The 21,167-nt window shown below is 36.6% G+C and overlaps 1 protein-coding gene across 10 annotated transcripts in view; it reads left to right on the forward strand.

Moving 5' to 3' along the window:
• The window catches only part of BCAS3 (BCAS3 microtubule associated cell migration factor), a 619,432-nt gene that overhangs the window by 20,446 nt on the left and 577,819 nt on the right, over nt 1-21,167 (forward strand). For all 10 annotated transcript variants that reach the window (XM_030295988.1, XM_030295991.1, XM_030295990.1 and 7 more), the window contains one exon: nt 7,307-7,413. In XM_030295988.1, the coding sequence (XP_030151848.1) occupies nt 7,307-7,413 (107 nt within the window). The remainder of the gene's footprint in view (nt 1-7,306; nt 7,414-21,167) is intronic.

Below are 21,167 nucleotides of genomic sequence, written 5' to 3' on the forward strand. Positions count from 1 at the left end.
ATCGTTGCATTAACTTTGACTTGGTGTTAGGTAGAGACTACTGCTTTTGGAACTCATTGAAGAGTGGGATTATGTCCCTTAGTGTCATTGTCACTATTCTCTTTCTGCTTCCAGGCAGTCTGGTTTATATCTAAGCTTGTTTTTCTTGAGGCATTGTACTGGAAAAAGCACAAGAAGTAGCCAAAGCAAGTTAATATCCTAACATTTTTCTATCAGATTCCCTAAAGGTGAGCATATAATTTGAGTCCCAAAATGCATCATGTTAACCAGCTGGTTTTCTATAGTATTACAAGAACTGCCAACCTTCTAGCCTGTGAGGGGAAATTCTTATCACTTCCTAGCCCATCTTGACTTGGTCAGTTCTAGTATAAAAGTACTAGTATACTACTATATTCCATGTGTTATATAGTGCATTATATATACTATGCTATAGTATAGTATAGTACTATTATACTTAGGTATCCATTTTTATATTCAACAGGTTTGTTTTTTTTCCAGGTGTGATTGGTTTAAGAGAATCAAATTTTTTTATATTGTGGTAAAATACATATAAAATTTACCATTTTAATCTTTTAAAAAGATGTTTTTTTAATTGAGAGAGAGCCTGAGTGAGTGGGGGAGGGGCAGAAAGGGAAGGAGAGAGAGAATCCAAAGCAGGCCCTGTGCTATCAGCACAGAGGCTGCTGTGGGGCTCAATCCCACAAACTATGAGATCATGACCTGAGCTGAAATTAAGAGTCTCTCAACCAACTGAGCCGCCCAGGTGCCCCCATTTTAACCATTTTTAAGTGTACAGTTTAGTAGTGTTAAGTGCATTCACATTGTTATGCAAATAATGCCTAGACCTCTTTTCATCTTGTAAAACTGAAACTCTGTACCCATCCCCACATTCTCACCTTCCCATTAGCTCTTGGCAACCACCATTTTACTTTCTGTCTCTATGAATTTGACTACTCAAGGTACTTTGTAAGTGGCATTTGTCTTTATGTGCTGGCATATTTCACTACAGATGTCAAGGTTCATCCATGCGGTAGCATGTATTTCCTTTTAATATGATATAATGTATACTATATTATATTTAATATATATAAAATATATATAAATAATTATTAAATATTATATACAATATGATATTTATTTTCTTTTTAAGGCTGTATAATATTGCATTGTTTGTATATATCACATTTTGTTTATTTGTTCATCGATGGTCATTTGGGTTGCTTCCATCTTTTGGCTTTGTGAATAATTGTGCTATTAATATTTGTGTACAAATCTCTCTTTGAGTTTCTGTTTTCAATTTTTTCTGAGTATATATCCATAAGTGGAATTGTTGGCTCATACATTAATTCTGTTTTTAATTTTTTTGAAGAGGCACCATACTAGTTTTCATAGGGGAATTATTTATTTATTTATTTATATTTTAGAGAGCATGAGTGGGGGAGAGGGATGGAGGGAAAGAGAGAATCCCAAGCAGGCTCCACGCTCAGTGCAGATGGAGTCTGATGTGGGGCTTGATCCCATGACCCCGGAATCATCTGACCTGAGCCAAAATCAAGTTGGATGCTTAACCGATTGAGCCACCTAGGTGCCCCAGGAGAATTAGTTTCTTTATCCTACTCATATCATATAGCTGGAAAGGATAGTGGCTTGAAACTTCTAGTCATTCACTTCTTGCCACTACTTCTTTATGAATGCTTGCTTCTCTTCTTTGACTTCTCTAACGAGGATGGAGCAGTGATTACTCAGAGCTCTCTGATCATACCTTTATGATTATGCTATATGATCAAGGAGGACAAAGTATTCTTTCGTTGATCCAGGAAGATTACCTTCCAGTTACTGGTATAGTTGCAATGGCCAAGGATGTAGTATAGAATTGGCTCAACTGGCTGTGTGCCTGTTCCTATGCTTAGTGGGGAGTGAGGTCAATTACCAGGTAAGGGGGGAGGTTTAGAGTAAGAAGTGTGTGAAGCATACAAAGATAATAGCTGCTGTAAGTCTCTGTTGCTCTAGTGTGCTTGGGTCCACATTTCAGCTGTCTCCTAGACCTTTCACTTAGATGTCTCACAAGTGCTTCAAACTCTTATTCCTTTTCCCATCTATGTCCCCTCAAAAGCTATATTTCAACCCCACTTTGCTTTCAGGTCATTAATGGCACAGAACTTTTCATTCCTCAGAATCTTTGTACAGGGGGCCTTTTGGCTGAAACATTCTTTTCTGACTTACTTCTCATTCATCTACTAGCATCTACTAAAAATGACGTCTCAGTTTTTAGACTGGGTATTGGCAGTTTATTTTATTTTTATTTTAGAGAGAGTGTGAGTGGGGGAGAGGGTCAGAGGAAGAGAGAGAGAGAGAGAGAGAGAGAGAGAGAGAGAGAGAGAGAGAGAGAATCTTAAGCAGGCTCCATGCTGACTGTGGATCATGAGTCTGGGATCATGACCTGAGCCAAAATCGAGTTGGACACTCAACCGACTAAGCCACCCACCAGGTGTACCTAGCTGGGTATTGGCAGTGTGTTGCTGCTATTAGTACAATGTGGAATACAGAAGCAGCTGGTTTGGGAGAAAGATCTAATTTCACTTTACACCTAGATTTTCTAGGTGAGTCAAAAACCCAGCCCCTGCCTCCTCCACCAATTGCAAACATTTTTCTAAGGAGGGAGAGTGTACGGAGTGCAGTATGAAGTTCACTTATAAGACTGGACAAGGTTTTGGAAGATGGGTGAATGAAAGGAGAACATTGTAGTTGTCTAAAACCACAAAAGAATGCTACATATCTCTAAAGGAGAGACTGTAAAATCCATATTTATGGGTGGAATAAAAAAGAAACCAGAAAAGAAGATAAAGAGCAGCTATGGGTAGAATAACCAGTGATGGTATAATAGAGGATATAAAGGAAAGTCAAAGAATAAGGATGCATACAATTTTTATAAAATTAGGAGTTTCATTCAAGAGTAATGAAGTCTTCTGTACCACCATCCAGAGAAAGAAAAGTAGTGCAAGTGACTAAGCAGAATCTAAAATAAGAGAAAGGAGATTTTGTTCATATAATGACCTCAGGGTTTTATATGTGGCATTTGAGCCCTTCTAAAAATAATAATCTGTGATCAAGATGGTAGCTGTATTAGAAAGATACCTGGATTGCGTATCAAGAATCTGGAGATTTCTTGGGGCACCTGGGTGGATAAATTGGTGAAGTGTCTGACTCTTGATTTTGGCTTAGGTCATGATTTCATGGTCATGAGATTGAGCCCCAAGTTGGGTTCTGTGCTAGGTGTGAGACTTAAGATTCTCTCAAAATCTCTCTCTCTCTCTCCCCCTCCTCCTTCCCCCGCCCTCTGCCCTTCTCCTGTGCTCACATGTAATATCTCTCAAAAAAAAAAAAAAATCCTGAGGGATTTCTTCAGTTTTGAGTAAATTATACCTAATTTGTCAAAATGAAATTGGCTCCTGCTCTTTGTATAAAACAGGATTGTTGTGTGTCAGATTACATGATCTAGGTATCAGAGCACATCGAAAACTATGAAAGACCATATTGATGTTAGATATAAAGAGAATTATGCCCTTGGAAAATAAGTTTGTAATTCTGCATTTTCCTAGACATAGAACCATGTGCTGTTAACTTTGTGCCAGTGAATTTGTGTCAAAAGAAAGTAAAAAAAATGACTAATTATAAGCTTTGTTAAACATTTTGATCTTTATAGTTGAGCAATGGGGCATAACTAATATAGTGGATGGAGGTGAAGAAGTATGTCATTATTTGTATTTTTTAAAAAAGCACCTGTTGTATGGAGTTTATGGGCAATGGTGGATGCAGGAAGCCATTTTATGCTTTTGGAGTTGATGTTGGTGTAAGAAGAAGAGCTGTTTAGGAAGACACAGGTGATAGATTGGTGGTAGATTTATTGCAAGAGAGAAGGAAGAAGGTGATTCCTGACTTTGCCAACTGGCTAGATAATCATGCTATTCACCAAAATTGTGAACCTTGGAGGAAGATCAGGTTTGCGACAAAATCATTATCTTTCTTTTTTTTTTTAATGTTTATTTTTGAGAGAGAGAGAGAGAGAGAGTATGTGTGTGAGAGGAGGAGAGGGAGACACAGAATCCAAAGCAGGCTCCAGGCTCTGAGCTGTCAGCCCACAGCCTGATGCAGGGCTCAAACCCATGAACCACGAGACAGTGACCTGAGCCGAAGTGAGAGTCTTAACCAACTGAGCCACCGAGGTGCCCGGAAAATCATCTTTGAGTAGAATTTGATTTTCTACTGAGACGTCCAAAAACCTATGTTGAGGAAGTCACTTGCATACACTAATGGAATTAGTGGATGGAATGAGACCACTTGAGAGGGTATATTGTGAGAAGAAAAGAGTGTTTAGGAATTAGCTTTGGACAGCTTCAATATTTAAAGAATAGGTGGAAAGGGTTGAGCCAGTGGAGGAAATGGTGAAGGAATGATTACAGCAATAGGAGGAAAACTAGGAGAAGGTTGTACATGGAAAACCAAAGGAAAATATTTTAAGGAGAAACTGATGAGCATTGATTATAGCTGCTAAATAGTCTGAAAAGATGGGCTTAAAAAACACATATTGCATTCAACAACTTGGAGATTATTGCTGAGATTATATTGATTATCAGTGAGAACAGAAAACGTTTTGAAATGGATTTGGGGTGAAAGAAATGCAGAATAGATGACAGTGGCAAATAATCAAGGAATTTAGCTTCTAGAAGGAGAGGAGAGTAATGAAGTCAAATAAAGGAAGAGGGATATTGTTTCAATTTATAATTTTTTAAAACCTTATTTATTGTGCAAATATATCATGGTAAATAATACAAAAGTATGGCTCAGTGAACAAATTTTTACAAAACCACCTGTGTAACAATCACCTAGGGTAAGAAATAGAATATCGCTACCTAATTGCCTAGTGATTTTGAATTTCACATAAATAAAATTATTTACTATATAGTTTTTTTTATATCTGGCTTCTTTTGCTTATTATGTTTGTACGTTCATCCATGTTATGATGTATGGCAGTGGTTCAGTACTATTCCATTGTTGCAATATACCCACTGTGCTTTTCCACTTTTGTTTTGATGGGCATTCGGATTGATTCCAGCTGTTGGCTCTTTACAAACACTGTTGCTATGGAGGTGCCTGGCTGGCTCGGTCGGTAGAGTGTGTGACTCTTGATCTAGGGGTTGTGAGTTCAAGCCCCACGTTGGGTGTAGAGATTACTAAGAAAAAAATAAATAGGCTTGAAAAAAATTTTTAAAGTTAATGCTGCTATGGATATTCCTGTGCTTGTCTCTTGGCTTCAAATGAGTGTATATCTGGAGTAGAACTACTTGGTCAAAGGGCATGGTATCTTCAATTTGAGAATATATTGTCAAACTGTTTTCCAAAGCGATTGTACTGTTTTACATTCACTGGCAGTAAATAAACAATTACTTTATTCCACATCCTGCCCCTTGGTTTTGTCATTGTGGTTTAAAAAAATTTTTTTTTAATGTTTGTTTATTTTTTTGAGAGAGAGGGCAGGGGAGGGGCAGAGAGAGAGGGAGATGCAGAATCTGAAGCAGGCTCCAGGCTCTGCGCTGTCAGGACAGAGCCCGATGTGGGGCCCAAACTCATGAACCATGAGATCTGTAAGATCATGACCTGAGCTGAAGTTTGGGTGCTTAACCGACTGAGCCACCCAGGGGCCCTTTGTCATTGTGGTTTTAATCAACACTTCCTTAATTACAAATGCGATTGAGCTACTTTTCATATTTATTGATGATGGATTTATTTGAATATCCTTTTTTTGAAGTGTTTTTTCACATCTCCAGCCTGTTTTTCTAATGATTTTTTCATATTGATTTTTAATTGTTATGTGTATGAGATATGTCCTTGTGGGGTTATATTTGTTACAAGTCTCTTTTCCCCTGCTGTGGCTTGCCTTTTCACTTTTCTGGTAAGGGTGGCTCATGATTAATTGAAATTCTTCATTTTAATGTAATAGATAATGTAGTAGGATTGTGTAATATTTCTTTTTTTTAAAGATTAAAAACTTTTTTTTTTTATTTTTGAGAGAGAGAGAAAGTGAGCATGTGTGGGCATGTGTGTGAGAGCAGAAGAGAAGAGAGAGAGGGGGACAGAGTATCCGAACTGGGCTTTGTGCTGACAGTAGAGAGCCTGATGTGAGGGTTGAACTCATGAACTGTGAGCTTATGACCTGAGGCAAAGTTAGATGCTTAACTGACTGAGCCACCTAGGTGCCCCTAGGTGATATTTTGTGTGATATTTCTATAGCGGTGCTGGATTGCCATAGAATGTACTAAGATAATGGATAGTTGGATTCATCTAGGATTGAGATTTTGTGAGTTGGGCACCATGCAGAGATTCCACAAAAAATGATTTGAGACTGTAGATTATTGACAGAAGTTACTGAGATAATTGATCCAAGAGTGTAAGATGGAAAGAGAGTCAATATAAGATGATCTATAGAATAGAGAGAAGTTAGGGGTGTCAGTGGACCTGAGGGCCTAATGAAGTCAGAGAATGGATCATAATGGAAGTGGTTGAGCAAACTTGCTGGAAGATAAGGTTGTGATTTAAGAATAGAATGCTTGAATTAGTGTTTTGTGAGGTGCAATAGTTTTGTTCAGGAAGGATATCTTTTGTCATATTGATTTTATAACAGATGTTTAATATTCATTGATGTGAATTGGAAGTTGATTACACAAGTACGTATAATTCTCTTGTAGTGGACTCTATGCCTGGTGTTCAGGTATATCAGGATTCACTTACTATACATGAAGGAATATAACTTGTCTTCCACTGTTAAATTTACAAATATTAGAAATTCTAGCAGTTTACACTTCATATTTATATTTAATTAATTTTAGTAAAATTTTTTATTTTCATGTATCACTTACAGATAGATGGTTTTGTTCCTGGTATTAATATTCCCAAGTTCTCTAATGAGACTTTGGTTTTTAAAACCTTACTTGTGCAGATAATTATAAGTACTGTTAAAAAAAAAATACTAGTTTTCTAATTTCAGCTTCCGATCCCTGTTCACTTTCTTTTAAATGATGTCTTCCAAATACTTTTTATTGAAAAAAATGTTTGTTTATTTATTTTTCTTTTTTTAAAATTTAAACCCAAGCTAGTTAACTTGGATTATATAGTGTAATAATGTTTTCAGGAATAGAATTTAGTGATACATCATTGAAAAACAATTTAAACAACTGTTACACTAATAATATTAAAGAAGAGTAGTTGTTTACTTTTTAATTTGCTTCTTTGTGACTTAATTCTAATGCAGATACATCAAGAAATCTGGAATTTCATGAAATACACAGCACTGGGAATGAGCCGCCTCTGCTGATTATGATCGGCTACAGTGATGGAATGCAAGTCTGGAGCATCCCGGTAAGTATGAAGAAGGTTGAATCCCTAAAATATAATACTTTCCACCATGCTAGCTGATGTGAAATCTGGTGATAACTTTCTGTAAGGTCTCATTAACTCTATTAAGTAGTTATTATTATTATTATTATTTCCCTTCTATTTTCCAGAATGGTAAAAAAGCTTGCAGAAGGCTTTTTCTTTTCTTTTTTCTTTTTAAATTAATTAATTAATTAATCAAAAATTTTTTTTGAGAGAGTGAGAGGGTGCAGATGAGCAAGGGAGGGGATAGAGAGGGAGAGAGAATTCCACGAGGGGCAGAGAGAGAGAGAAGTGGGGCTCACCCGAAGTGGGACTCGAGCTCACCTGATGTGGGACTCGAACTCATGAACCCTGAGATCATGACCTGGGCTGAAGTCAGATGCTTAACTGACTGAGCCATCCAGGCACCCCTCTTTTCTTTTTTAAATTAGCAGTCATTAAAAATCAATGTTTTGAATCAGTTAAAACATTTATGTGGTACAAAATTCAAGTTACAAAGGGTTAAAAAACCTCCTTTCTACCCTTGTCCCCCATTTCCCCTCGAGGCAACTAGGATTTCTAGTTTCTTATGTATCCTTATGGCTGTATTTTATGCAAATGATAACATAAATAAATCTGTTTCTGCCACCCTGCCCTCTCTAAAAGATGGTAGCATATTATGCAACTTAGTCTATACCTTGCTGTGTTTTACTTTTTCTTTTAATTAAAAAAATTTTTTTTAATGTTTATTTATTTCTGAGAGAGAGAGAGACAGAGTGTCAGCAGGGGAGGGGCAGAGAGAAAGGGAGACACAGAAGCCAAAGCAGGCTCCAGGCTCTGAACTGTCAGCACAGAGCCGGACGTGGGGCTTGAACCCACGAACTGTGAGATCATGACCTGAGCCAAAGTCGGACGCTTAACCGACTGAGCCACTCAGGCGCCCCTGTGTTTTACTCTTAATGTCAATATTAAGAGAGCTTCTTCTTTGAAGGTTATAGCTGTGTATAATTCCATTGTTTGGATTTTCTTTAATTTATGTCATTTATTTCCTATATTGAAAAAACTTGAATGTCTTTTCCCTACTCTTAGCCATAATGATATAATATGTGAATTTGAACAGAGGTTATTTTATGTCTGTGTATCTGTATGAGATAAATCTAAATTTTGATAAATGTTTAAAATTGCCTAATATTGGTCCCCGTTTGCCTGTTAAATCTTACATGTTCCTCTTTGGGATGACGAAAAATAAAATGTCCTAAAAGAGGAAGAGGCTAGGTAGGATCATAGCTGAGTGAACTGTAGTAAAGATTGCATAATTTGGCTTGTACTTACATTCTGGCATGGCCTAAATATCGTATCTCTCCAGTAGATGATAGGGGGAAGGGGAACTTCTGTTGTGTGGTTCTTTTGCAGTTGGAGGCTCAGGGTCAATACAGAGACTTTTAACTTATACCTTTAATAAATTCATTCACCAAATTGTTGTATGTGTGTGTTTCTGCTAAAATTTTTGCCCCCTCTTTTTGGTTCCATTGGGTAATACCAATTCTTAAAAGATTTATAGGAAAACAAAGTTTATTATGTCAAATTTAAAGGAATTTGAGATGTTCTTGAGTACAGAATTTGGCTTCAGTGGCATAAGGATTATTAAGTAATGATCACATTGGACTTCATAATTCTTTAACATTTTTAGTAAAAAATTATTCTTTGATAAATCATGAACTTCAGTCTTTCATCTAATCATATATTTAATTATGTATGGTATTATTATTTAGGGTTTGGGGTTTTATATTTCTTGTTTTTAAAGATTGGCTTTTTTTTTTTTTTCAGAGGTAGAAGAATCCTGCTGATATGTCATATAATGAGTGTCCTCTTTCTTTTGCCTTTTTTGGATGTGTAGTTGATGTTTTTTCATGGGTCTACAATGTTGTTTGTGATTTAAGTATCATGACAAAGACAAAGGACTTAAAATTAGGCAGTGTTTTTTTGTTTTTTTTCCCCCTACCAAGAGAAATATTTCTAGGTTGTGATCAGAGGAAAAGATTTTGTAAGTGTAACTTTTTCTTATTAATAGATACAACATTTTAAACCCTTATGCTGTCTGTTGACAGACTTGAAGGCAGAGGGGAAACTAGAGCTTTAACAAGAAGGTTGAGTCTGTGTGATTAGGGGTGTTGACTGGATTGAGCACATTCCTTTGGTGGTACTCAGGCTACCCAGTTGTTTCGGTTATAATTAGAGGTATCACTTTTAATAGTTTTAAAGTTAACTTGTGTTTAGCTGTGAGTAACTTTAAAAGTTTTCTGACTAATTTAAATTACTTCTTTAAAATAGTTCTTATGCCCAGATTGTATTTTGAGATACTTGAATAATCTTTTCTTCATGGAATATTCATTAGCTGGTTGTTTACTCTTGTAGTATTATAGCTCTGTGAGAACTATTTCATGAATTAGGAGGCATTTTGGGAAAATAGGCTCCTTCTGTTGCATTGATTGTGCTCTTACTATGTCCAAAGCATTTTATATACACATGATCTCATCTGTTGTATACTGTGAGGTAGAAGTTGTCGTATTTATAGGTGTTAACATCACACTACGTGTAAGAGGCGGGATTAGAATTCAAACCCAGTTCTATCTGACTTCGTCTTCAAAGCGTATGATCTCAGAGCTGTACTTCATTACTCTCCAAATATGATAGCAAAAGATATGCCATGCAAGTACACCAGTGTTCATTGTGAAAGGTTATGATATGGCTTCAAATATTCATCTTTTATAGAGTATCATGACTGTTACCCATTACTAACTAACCCCTTCCAAAACTTGTTTATCACTAGTCAGTTATTCAGTAATCACTTAAGTGTTTCCATGTGCTAGACAGTGGGGAGCTTTATGTTGGTCAACCCAGGAATAATCCCAGCTCTTAGGGGTCTTTGCAGACCATAAATCATATTTGCTTTTGAGTAAGTGTGAGTGGGCAGAAAGTCAATCCCTGTCCAAACCATAGCTCAGTTTTTGCTTCAAGTTTGTGAGCAGGGTTCCCTCGTGTTGATTTTATATAACCTGTGAGTCTCAGATGAAGAAAATAAACATATCCTGGGTAAACATTTAAAAAATTGTTTACAAATTGCACACATTTGAACAAGGCTTAAATAGTGCCTTGACAGACAGTTAAGTGGAGTTAGCTCAGAAGCAGAACTGCCCAGAAGTAGTTTCTCGACTGCCTAGTCCCCACCACTTTGTTTACAGGGTGGCTGTAGGAAAACACTGGCTTTCCCAAGCTGTCAGGCCCTTCTTTTTTCAACACATCTGATGTAAGAAAGAATGATTATTTGTTGATGTTTTGGATAAACAGGCCCTTTTCCCATTCATGCCTAACAATCTCTTTGCCTCTTTTTGGTAACATAAATACAGGTTCTTGTGCTTAAAATTCTTAATTAAAAAAATAAATAAATAAATAAAGGTTGTACATGGACTAAAAGCCAAATAGTTTTATGAGATTTGTTTTAAAAAAAGCAGCTCTATACTTTTCCTTTCATGACTCTTTTAATTCTATTAGCTCTTATCTCAGTATATATTTCAGTTATTTTAATACATCATACTTACATTCGTTATTTTTCTTTTCTTATACATAGAGTGATTTCGTGCTGTGAACTATGAGGACTTAAAAGGTGTTCATTTATTCAGCACAGGCCTGGGATAAAATAATGTATTTTGAACAAAACAGACATGGTGTTTGCTCTAATGGAGCTAGTAGGGGAGGTGAATTTAAATAAAAATCAATTAATATACAACTTAAATTGAAATTCAAGGAAAAGAATAAGAGATTATAGTAAGAAAGTGGCCTAGAAGTTAGGATTTAGCCAGGGAAAGCTTGAAACAGCAAACAGTAAAGTCTGTGGCTCTGAGGTGGAAATGTTCTTTCCTGTATGGTTGGACATTGATTTAGATTTTTTAAGTTTTTGTCTTCTTAAAGAATATTGAGACAAATATCTTTATGATCATGTAATTTGGAGAGATCAATGAAAGTAGATACACCAAGGCTCTTGATAGATTTTCCAGATTGCATTCTCGTAAAGCCATTTGTACTTACCCCATTCATTTATTAATTCACTTACTCAGCAAAGATTTATTGATTTTTGTTTATAAGCCAGACCCTGTTCAAGGTGCTGGGAAAACAGCAATGAACAAAACAAAATCATTCTTCGTGTGGTAGGGAGGAAGATGATAATAAACAAACATCTAGCATACTAGATGATGGTAAGTGTTAGGATGGGGTGGTTGATGTTGCTGTGGGTTGCTGTATTATACAGGGTGGCCTGGGGAAGTCTCTCTCAAAGATCTTTTGAGCAAAAGTGTGGAAGAGTGATCCTTATGGGTATGTGAAGGAGGAACATTCAAAGCCAGTACTCTGTGGTAGGACTTTGTTTCCTGTGTTCAAGAACAGCAAGGAGGCATTTTAGCTGGAGGTGGGTGGGCAAGGTGAAGAATGCTTGGAGATGATGCCTGAGAAGTGGTCGTGGGCTAGAGCTTTGTCAACTACAGACTTCACAGATTTCAAATGTAGAGCAAAGTTGTGACAATTTTATGGTGAAAGCATGTATATCTACACCTAGATTTGAACCATTAAAATTTTACTATACTTCCTTTATTTCATATCCATCTTTTCAATGCATTTCAAAATAAATTGTAAACTTCAGTATACTTTACCCTATTTTTTCGTGCTATCATTAATTAGAGTTCAATATTTGATTAATTTTTGTTGGATAAACTCTACAACCATTAAATACACAATTCTTAATATGTCAAGTTATTGAGCTTTGATAAATGCATACACCTAGGTAACCCAGATCTCTGTCAAGATACAGAACATGTTTATCACTGAAGAAATTTCCTTCATGTCTATTCCTAGTTAATTTTTTTCCATCCCATTCAGAAGCAACCACTGTTCTCATTTTTTCCCTCACTATAGATTAGTGTTGCCTGTTTTATAACTTCCTGTGCTATTATACTATATGCACTTTTTCTTTTTTTGTGTGGAAGGCTTCCTTCATTCAGCATGTTTATGAGATTCACCCATGATGTTTATTCCTTTTTATTGCCAAATAATACTCCTAACTTATGAATATACCATAGTTTATCCCTTCTTTTAGTGATGGATAGCAGGGCTATTTGTAGCTTTTGCCTTTTCGGACTAAAGCTACTGTGAAGATCTTCTGTAAGTCTTTTTGTTAAGTGTGTGTTCATTTCTCTTAGGTAAATGCCTACAAGTGGAATTGCAGCTTCATAGGGTAGGAATGTGGTCAGTTTTATAACAGACTCCAAACCTTTTTGTACCATCTTATATTTCCCCCAGCCATGTAGGAGTTGTTCCATTAACCTCATCAACATTTGGTGTTGTCCATCTTTTTAATTTTAGCCATTCTTATGGGTGGCACCTTGTGGACTAATAATGTTGGACTACTTTTTCATATATTGTTGACCATTTGAGTATCTTTTAGGAATATCTTTTAGGATTTTTTTTGCCCACTAAAAAAATGAGTTGTGGAAGTCATTTGAGGATTTTGAACAGATGTAGACAGCGATGCCTCTTACAAAATAGTAAAGGTATGATAAAGAGCAAATATGGGTGGAAAGATAGTGAGTTCAGTTTTCAGTTAGTGGAGGATGAACTGGTAGTGCAGGTCCACGAACTGGTAATAGTGAAGTATTTGTTACTGTATGCAACAAAATAAGTACAGAAAATGAGAGTAAGCTTTTAGACATCCATAACAGTTTGCTAGTTGCACATCATCTAAATATGTGTTTGCCATTTACAGAAGTATCTGTTTGTGCCAGAATGGAAATTAAATAATTGGGCATTTATAACATGGTTTGACAAATACTATCAACAGGGCATCCAGGTGGAGGAGGAGTTGTTTATGATAGTGTCTATGTTTTAGACATTGTGTAGTCATGTTATTTTATTTAACACAGACAACTCTCACTTCTATGATTGTTAACATCCATTTTAGTGGTTATATGCACTCTGGACATGGGATGAGATATAGAAGTTTCAGGGAAGAAATCTGAACTGCAGGATGAGAACTTGGATTTATTAAATCTTTCAGCCAGTGTGAACTCATTAAAAATCCTTGAGTAACAGAGATACATTGCAAAATCCATACTTAATAAAGATTTATTTTGCAGTGACAGTGGGATGAATAGAGAATAGGGAGAAAAGAAGAGGTTATAAGGCTACTTAGGAATCAGTTTCAACATTGTCCAATGTGAGGTTGAGAACCTTGAACAAAGTTTGTTTTTGTGGTATCTGATAAGACATTAAGAGGAGAAGAAAGAGTCAAAGATGTTCCCAAGGTATTGACCTGGGGCTGGTGCTACCTGGTATGTAAGATGGCTAGTTTTAGAAGAAGTAGAATTTATTATTAGACTTATACTTACATTATGTTAAAAATTTATATGAGGCAAAAATTGTATTGCATAGTGTAAGTAATAGAGTTCTCACTTAAAATTTTCAGTGGATAAGAAACCCAAGATATACCATTATAAAAGTCCTGATAGTTTTCCCTACTTTTTATGTTGTCTCTTTTTTTATTTATTTAAAGATTTAATTTAATTTTAATTTTAATTATTTTATTTTTATTTTTTATTAAATTAAAAAAAAGTCTTTATTTTTGAGACAGAGAGAGAGAGAGAGAGAGAGAGAGAGACAGACAGACAGACAGACACACAGCATGAGCAGGAGAGGGGCAGAGGCAGAGGGAGGCACAAAATTTGAAGCAGGCTCCAGGCTCTGAGCTGTCAGCACAGAGCCTGATGTGGGGCTTGAACTCACAAACCTTGAGATCATGACCCAAGCCAAAGTTGGACACTTAAACAACTAAGCCACCCAGGAGCCCCTTAGTTTAGTTTTTAATTTAATTTAATTTAATTTAATTTAATTAATTTAATTTAATTTATTTTTTAAATTTACATCCAAGTTAGCATATACTGCAACAATGATTTCAGGAGTAGATTCCTTAATGCCCCTTATCCATTTAGCCCATCCCTCCTCCCACAACCCCTCCAGTAACCCTCTGTTTGTTCTCCATATTTAAGAGTCTCCTATGTTTTGTCCCCCTCCTTATTTTTATATTATTTTTGCTTCCCTTCCCTTGTGTTCATCTGTACTGTGTCTTAAAGTCCTCATATGAGTGAAATCGTATGATACTTGTCTTTCTCTGACTAATTTCGCTTAGCATAATACCCTCTAGTTCCATCCATTTAGTTGCAAATGGCAAGATTTCATTCTTTTTGATTGCCGAGTAATACTCCATTGTATACATGTACCACATTTTCTTTATCCATTCATCCATCGTTGGACATTTGGGCTCTTTCCATACTTTGGCTATTGTTGATGGTGCTGCTGTAAACATTGGGATGCATGTGTCTCTTCAAAACAGCCTACCTGTATCCCTTGGATAAAGACCTAGTTGTGCGATTGCTGAGTTGTAGGGAAGTTCTATTTTTAATTTTTAAAGGAACCTCCATACTGTTTTCGAGAGTGGCTGCACCAGTTTGCATTCCCACCAACAATGCAAAAGAGATCCTCTTTCTCTGCATCCTCATCACCATCTCACAACTAGTATGGAGGTTCCTCCAAAAATTAAAAATAAAACTACCCTACAACCCAGCAATTGCACTACCAGGTATTTTTCCAAGGGATACAAGTATGCTGTTTCGAAGCGACACATGCACCCACATCCTTGCCAACATCTGTTGTTGCCTGAGTTGTTAATGTTAGCCATTCTGACAGGTGTGAGGTGGTATCTCATGGTGGTTTTGATTTGTATTTCCCTGATGATGAGTGATGTGGAGCATTTTTTCATGTGTCGGTTGGCCATCTGGATGTCTTCTTTGGAGAAGTGTCTGTTCATGTCTTTTACCCATTTCTTCACTGGATTGTTTGTTTTTTGGGTGTTGAGTTTGATAAGTTCTTTATAGATTTTGGATACTAACCTTTTTCTGATATGTCATTTGCAAATATCTTCTCCCATTCTGTCAGTTGCCTTTTAGTTTTTAGTTTCAGTTTTAGTTTTGCTGATTGTTTCCTTCACTGTGCAGAAGCTTTTTATTTTGATGAGGTCCCAGTGGTTCATTTTTGCTTTTGTTTCCCTTGCCTCTGGAGACGTGTTGAGTAAGAAGTTGCTGTGGCCAAGATCAAAGAGGTTTTGCCTGATTTCTTCTTGAGGATTTTGATGGCTTCCTGTCTTACATTGAGGTCTTTCATCCATTTTGAGTTTCTTTTTGTGTATGGTGTAAGAAAGTGGTCCAGGTTCATTTTTCTGCACATCGCTGTCCAGTATTCCCAGTACCACTTGCTGAAGAGACTGTGTTTATTCCATTGGATATTCTTTCCTGCTTTGTCAAAGATTAGTTGGCCATACATTTGTGGGTCCATTTCTGGGTTTTCTATTCTGTTCCATTGATCTGAGTGTCTGTTTTCTTGCCTTTATTTTTTTTTTATTTTTTTTTTAACGTTTATTTATTTTTGAGACAGAGAGAGACAGAGCATGAACGGGGGAGGGTCAGAGAGAGGGAGACACAGAATCTGAAACAGGCTCCAGGCTCTGAGCTGTCAGCACAGAGCCCGACGCGGGGCTTGAACTCACGGACCGCGAGATCATGACCTGAGCCGAAGTCGGCCGCTCAACCGACTGAGCCACCCAGGCGCCCCTAGCCATTATTTTTAATTTGAGAGAGAGAGAGAGAGAGAGAGAGAGAGAGAGAGAGAGAGAAAGGGGAAAGACAGAGGGGGGAGAGAGAGAGAGAGAGAGAGAGAGCGAGAGAGAGAGAGAGAGAGAATCCTAAACAGGCTCCATGCTCAGCATAGAGCCCGACATGGGGCTCGATCCTACAACCCTGGGATCATGACCTGAGCTGAAATCAAGAGTCAGATGTTCAACTCACTGAGCCACCCAACTGCCCCTTAAGATTTTATTTTTTAATGTTTTTAATGTTTATTTATTTTTGAGAGAGAGAGAGAGACAGTGTGTGTGTGTGTGTGTGTGTGTGTGTGTGTGTGTGTGTGAATGGGGGTGGGGGGAGCAGAGAGAGACAGAGACGCAGAATCCAAAGCAGGCTCCAGGCTCTGAGCTGTCAGCACAGAGCCCGATGTGGGGCTCAAACTCATGAACTGTGAGATCATGACCTGAGCCTAAGTCGGACATTCAACTGACTGAGCCACCCAGGCACCCCAAGATTTTATTTTTAAGTAACCTTCACACCCAACGTGGGGCTCGAACCCTGAGATCAACAGTCGCATGCTCCACTGACCAAGCCAGTCAGGTGCTTTTTCTGGTGTCTGTTTAAGTGGCTACTTAGTTTTATCATTCTCTTTTGAAATTCTTAATGTCTTAAAAAATTTTTTTTTAATGTTTATTTTTGAGCGAGAGAGACAGAGAGAGGGAGGGAGGGGGAGGGGCAGAGACAAAGAATCTGAAGCAGGCTCCAGGCTCTGAACTGTCAGCACAGAGCCTGATGCAGGGCTTGAACTCAAACCACAAGATCATGACCTGAGCTGAAGTTGGACGCTTAACCTACTTACTGAGCCACCTAGGTGCCCCTGAAATTCTTAGTATCTTAAAAAATCTTGAAAATATATTCATTACAGTACCTAGAAGATGACGGTTGCATTGCACGAAACGGTATTTTTTCTTTCTTTTTTTTTTCCAAAGGTTTTTTTTAATGTTTCATGTTTTTATTTAAATTCTAGTTAATTAACACACAGTATAATAGTTTCAGGAGTAGAGTTTAGTGATTTTTCACTTACATATTACACCCAGTGCTCATCACAACAAGTGCCCTCCTTAATACCCTTAATCACCTTAATACCTCCTTAATCACTCTTTTAGCCTAAATCCCCCACCCCCTACCTCCCCTCCAGCTCCAAGAAAGCACTCCAAATGTTAACTTACTGAACCTAAGGTTCATGTGGAGTGCCTTCTTGGAGCTTTGAATGTACTTCAAAGATGTGACACTAGGTGTCACTAACACATTGCGGTAAGAAAAGTGCAGCTGTTCCCTTGAAAGGAAATATTTCCCCTAGCTTTTAGTGTATGTAGCTTTTACACTAAAGCTTTAGAGAAACATGCAAGGGCATATTTGCGGTAAATACCAATTAATCTTTTATTTATTAGAAGTTGGGTGCCAGTAGACCTTGCCATGTCACGATTGCTAGCCAGGAACAATTTTTATGAGTTTCACTTGGGAGCAATATACAGTCTATGATTTGGGTATCTGGCAAACAGAGGAAGTTTGAATATGGACCTGAATCAAAAAATTGTGTTCATTGAAAATAGGTCCTTATTTTGTTTGGTCTAGTCTCTTGTTTACTGGGAAGAGAAGTAAAGGATGGCTCTTTAGTCATCTGCAATAGAATAGCATTGATTGTCCTGGAATGAATGGAAGCAAAAATGAAGAATGATGTTACAACAACTTCTAGAATCCACCTGTATTAATAGAGAAAAATACTTTTGCTTAGAGTGTTTCTTACAGTGTCACTTTAGAAAAAGTCTTACATCTGAAGTTTAATTTTTCCTTGTGTTTTAATAGTGGCTTTATGTTACTTTTGTTGATTTAATATATGCACTCTACTTTGAGTTTGAAATTTATTACCACAAATTGGAATCTTGTTTGAAATATTTTTGATGTTTTTCTGTTCTAAAGCAGAAAGTATTCTTTGGACACAGACTTATGAGTGTGTGGAACGCAATTTTTTCTTTTGTTGTAAATCCTCTTGTTTTAAATTTTATTGAATATATTAAATACAGTAAAGTACACAGGTCTTAAGTGTGCAGACTGAATTGTTTTATATGTATATAACCTTCTGTAGATCACTCAGAATAAGATATAGAACATTTGCAGCAACTCTGAAGAATTCCACTTCCCTGTTAATATTGTCCTCCCTATACCTCCAAATAACCAATATGCTGACTTCTACTGCCAGAGATTAGTTTTTCTGTTTTTGAACTTCATAAAAAATATCATAGATACCTGTGTTCTTTTATGTTTGGCTTCTTTCTCTTTTAACAGTATGACTATGAGATTTCTTTCATGTTCTTGTGTGTAGCAGTAATCTGTTCTTATTTTTTTCTGTGTAGTATTTTATCATGAATACAACACATTTAAAGAAGTCCACTATATAGCCAATAGACATTTTTGGTTGTTTCCAGTTTTTGAGCATTATAAATAAAACTGCTCTGAATGTTATTTTATATGGTTGTTGGTGGACATATACTGTATCCATTTCTCTTGGATATATAGACCTAGAGTAGATTTGCCGTGTTATAGCGTATATGTATGTTTAACGTTAGTTCATATAACGAGTTTTCCAAAGTAGTTTTACCAATATGTACGCCCACTAGCAATGTATGAGAGTTTCATTTGCTCCATATTTCTCATTGGTTTTTGGTATTGTTAGCTTTTAAAATTTTTACCATTCTGGTAGGTGTGTACTAGTACCTCATTGTGGAGTTTGAAAGATGCTTTTTATTTTGCAATAATTTTAAACTTCCAGAAAATTTTATAATTAGTACAAGGAGCTCCTTGATTTATCCAAATTTACCGGTTATGGACATTTTGCCTCACTGGCTGTATCTTTCTCTCAGTTTTTTTATTTGTGCAGATTTTTTTCTGAACGGTTAATAAGTAGGAGAAATAATGTACCCCTTTTCCATAAATAATTCAGTATGTATTCCTAAGAATAAGGCACATTATCTTATACAACTATAGCACTATCAAAACCAGGACATTTACATTTGATACAATACTGTTATGTAATCCACAATCCATTTTCTGATTTCATCATTTGTCCCAATAGTCTCCTTTATAGGTATTCTGACATTTTCACTTTTCTTTATGATTTTACTCTTTAAAAAATTTTAAAATTATTTATTTATTTATTTATTTATTTATTTATTTATTATTTCCAAGTTAGTTAGCATATAGTGCAATAATGATTTCAGGAGTAGATTCCAGTGATTCATCCCCTATGTATAACACCCGGTGCTTATCTCAATAAGTGTCTTCCTTAATGCCCCTTACCCATTTAGCCCATCCCCCCACTCACAGCCCCTCCAGCAACCCTCAGTTTGTTCTCTGTATTTAAGAGTCTCTTATGTTTTGTCCCCCTCCTTGTTTTTATATTATTTTTGCTTTCCTTCCCTTAGGTTCATCTGTTTTGTATCTTAAATTCTGCATATGAGTGAAGTCACATGATATTTGTCTTTCTCTGACTAATTTCATTTCGCATAGTATGTTCTAGTTCCATCCACGTAGTTGCAAATGGCAAAATTTCATTCTTTTTGATTGCCAAGTAGTACTCCACTGTATAGATATACCACCTCTTCTTTATCTGTTCTTCTGTTGATGGACACTTGGGCTCTTTCCATACTTTGGCTATTGTTGATAGTGCTGCTGTAAAACATTGGGATGCATGTGTCCCTTCAAAACAGCACACCTGTATCCCTTGGATAAAGACCTAGTTGTGCAATTGCTGGGTCATAGGATAGTTCTATTTTTAATTTTTTGAGGAACCTCCATACTGTTTTCCAGAGTGGCTGCACCAGCTTGCATTGCCACCAGCAGTGCAAAAGAGATCCTCTTTCTCCGCATCCTCACCAACATCTGTTGTTGCCTGAGTTGTTAATGTTAAGCCATTCTGACAGGTGTGAGGTGGTATCTCATGGTGGTTTTGATTTGTATTTCCCTGATGATGAGTGATGTGGAGCATTTTTCCATATGTCTGTCAGCCATGTGGATATCTTCTTTAGAAAAGTGTCTATTCATGTCTTTTGCTCATTTCTTCACTGGATTGTTTGTTTTTTGGGTCTTGAGTTTGATAAGTTCTTTATAGAGGCATACAGTATGTACTCCTTTGTGTCTTTTTTTGTTTAGTGTATTTTTTAGATTCATCCATGTTGTTGTATGTTGTCATGGTTTGTGTTTTTGATTTTATTACTTTGATCATGTTTTCATGGTCTTTATATATCTGGTACCAAGTACATTGTCTGGCAGTTAGTTGGATATATATATATATATATATATATATGTATATATGTTTATATATATACATTTATGTATGTATGTGTACATGTACATGTATATATGTGTGTATATGTTTAGTAAATGTATTTTAAGATTTCAATATTTTGCTGAGTATTTTCATCTAAGAGTGCTAGAGAGTCAATTTTAGAAAGATACAAACTAAAGTTCATAATCGTTTGCTATTGGCTTACATCCCATTCCATTCCCAATCTGTCCCTTCTTCCTAAAGTCTCTATGTTTATTAATTAATAGCACCATACTTTTTCCATTTAGCCACATTGAAGCCTAGGGTCTATGCCACGTATTAGGAGATACAAATATCACTAAGACCTGAATCCTGAGCAGATCACATTCTACATATGTGAGGTGTCACTACATAATTGCAGTCTGTGTCAGTGCTTCCCAGATGGGAGTGCTTTTGCCCGCAAGGAAACATTTGCCATGTTTGCAGACATTTTTTATTGTCACGATTGGGAGTTGCTACTGGCATCTAGTAGATGAAAGCCAGAGATGTGCAAAGCTTCCTACAATGTTTAGGACATTTTTGCTCAACAAAGCATTGTCCATTCCAAAATGTCAGTAGGGCTGAAGTTGAGAAACCCTGGCCTGTGAAATTCATGTTCCAGTGGAGGAATGAATGGAGCACCGCAGAGCACTGAGTAGTGAGGAGATGCTTGG

The sequence above is a fragment of the Lynx canadensis genome, chromosome E1, assembly GCF_007474595.2.
Source record: "Lynx canadensis isolate LIC74 chromosome E1, mLynCan4.pri.v2, whole genome shotgun sequence".
NCBI classification, from domain to species: domain Eukaryota; kingdom Metazoa; phylum Chordata; class Mammalia; order Carnivora; family Felidae; genus Lynx; species Lynx canadensis.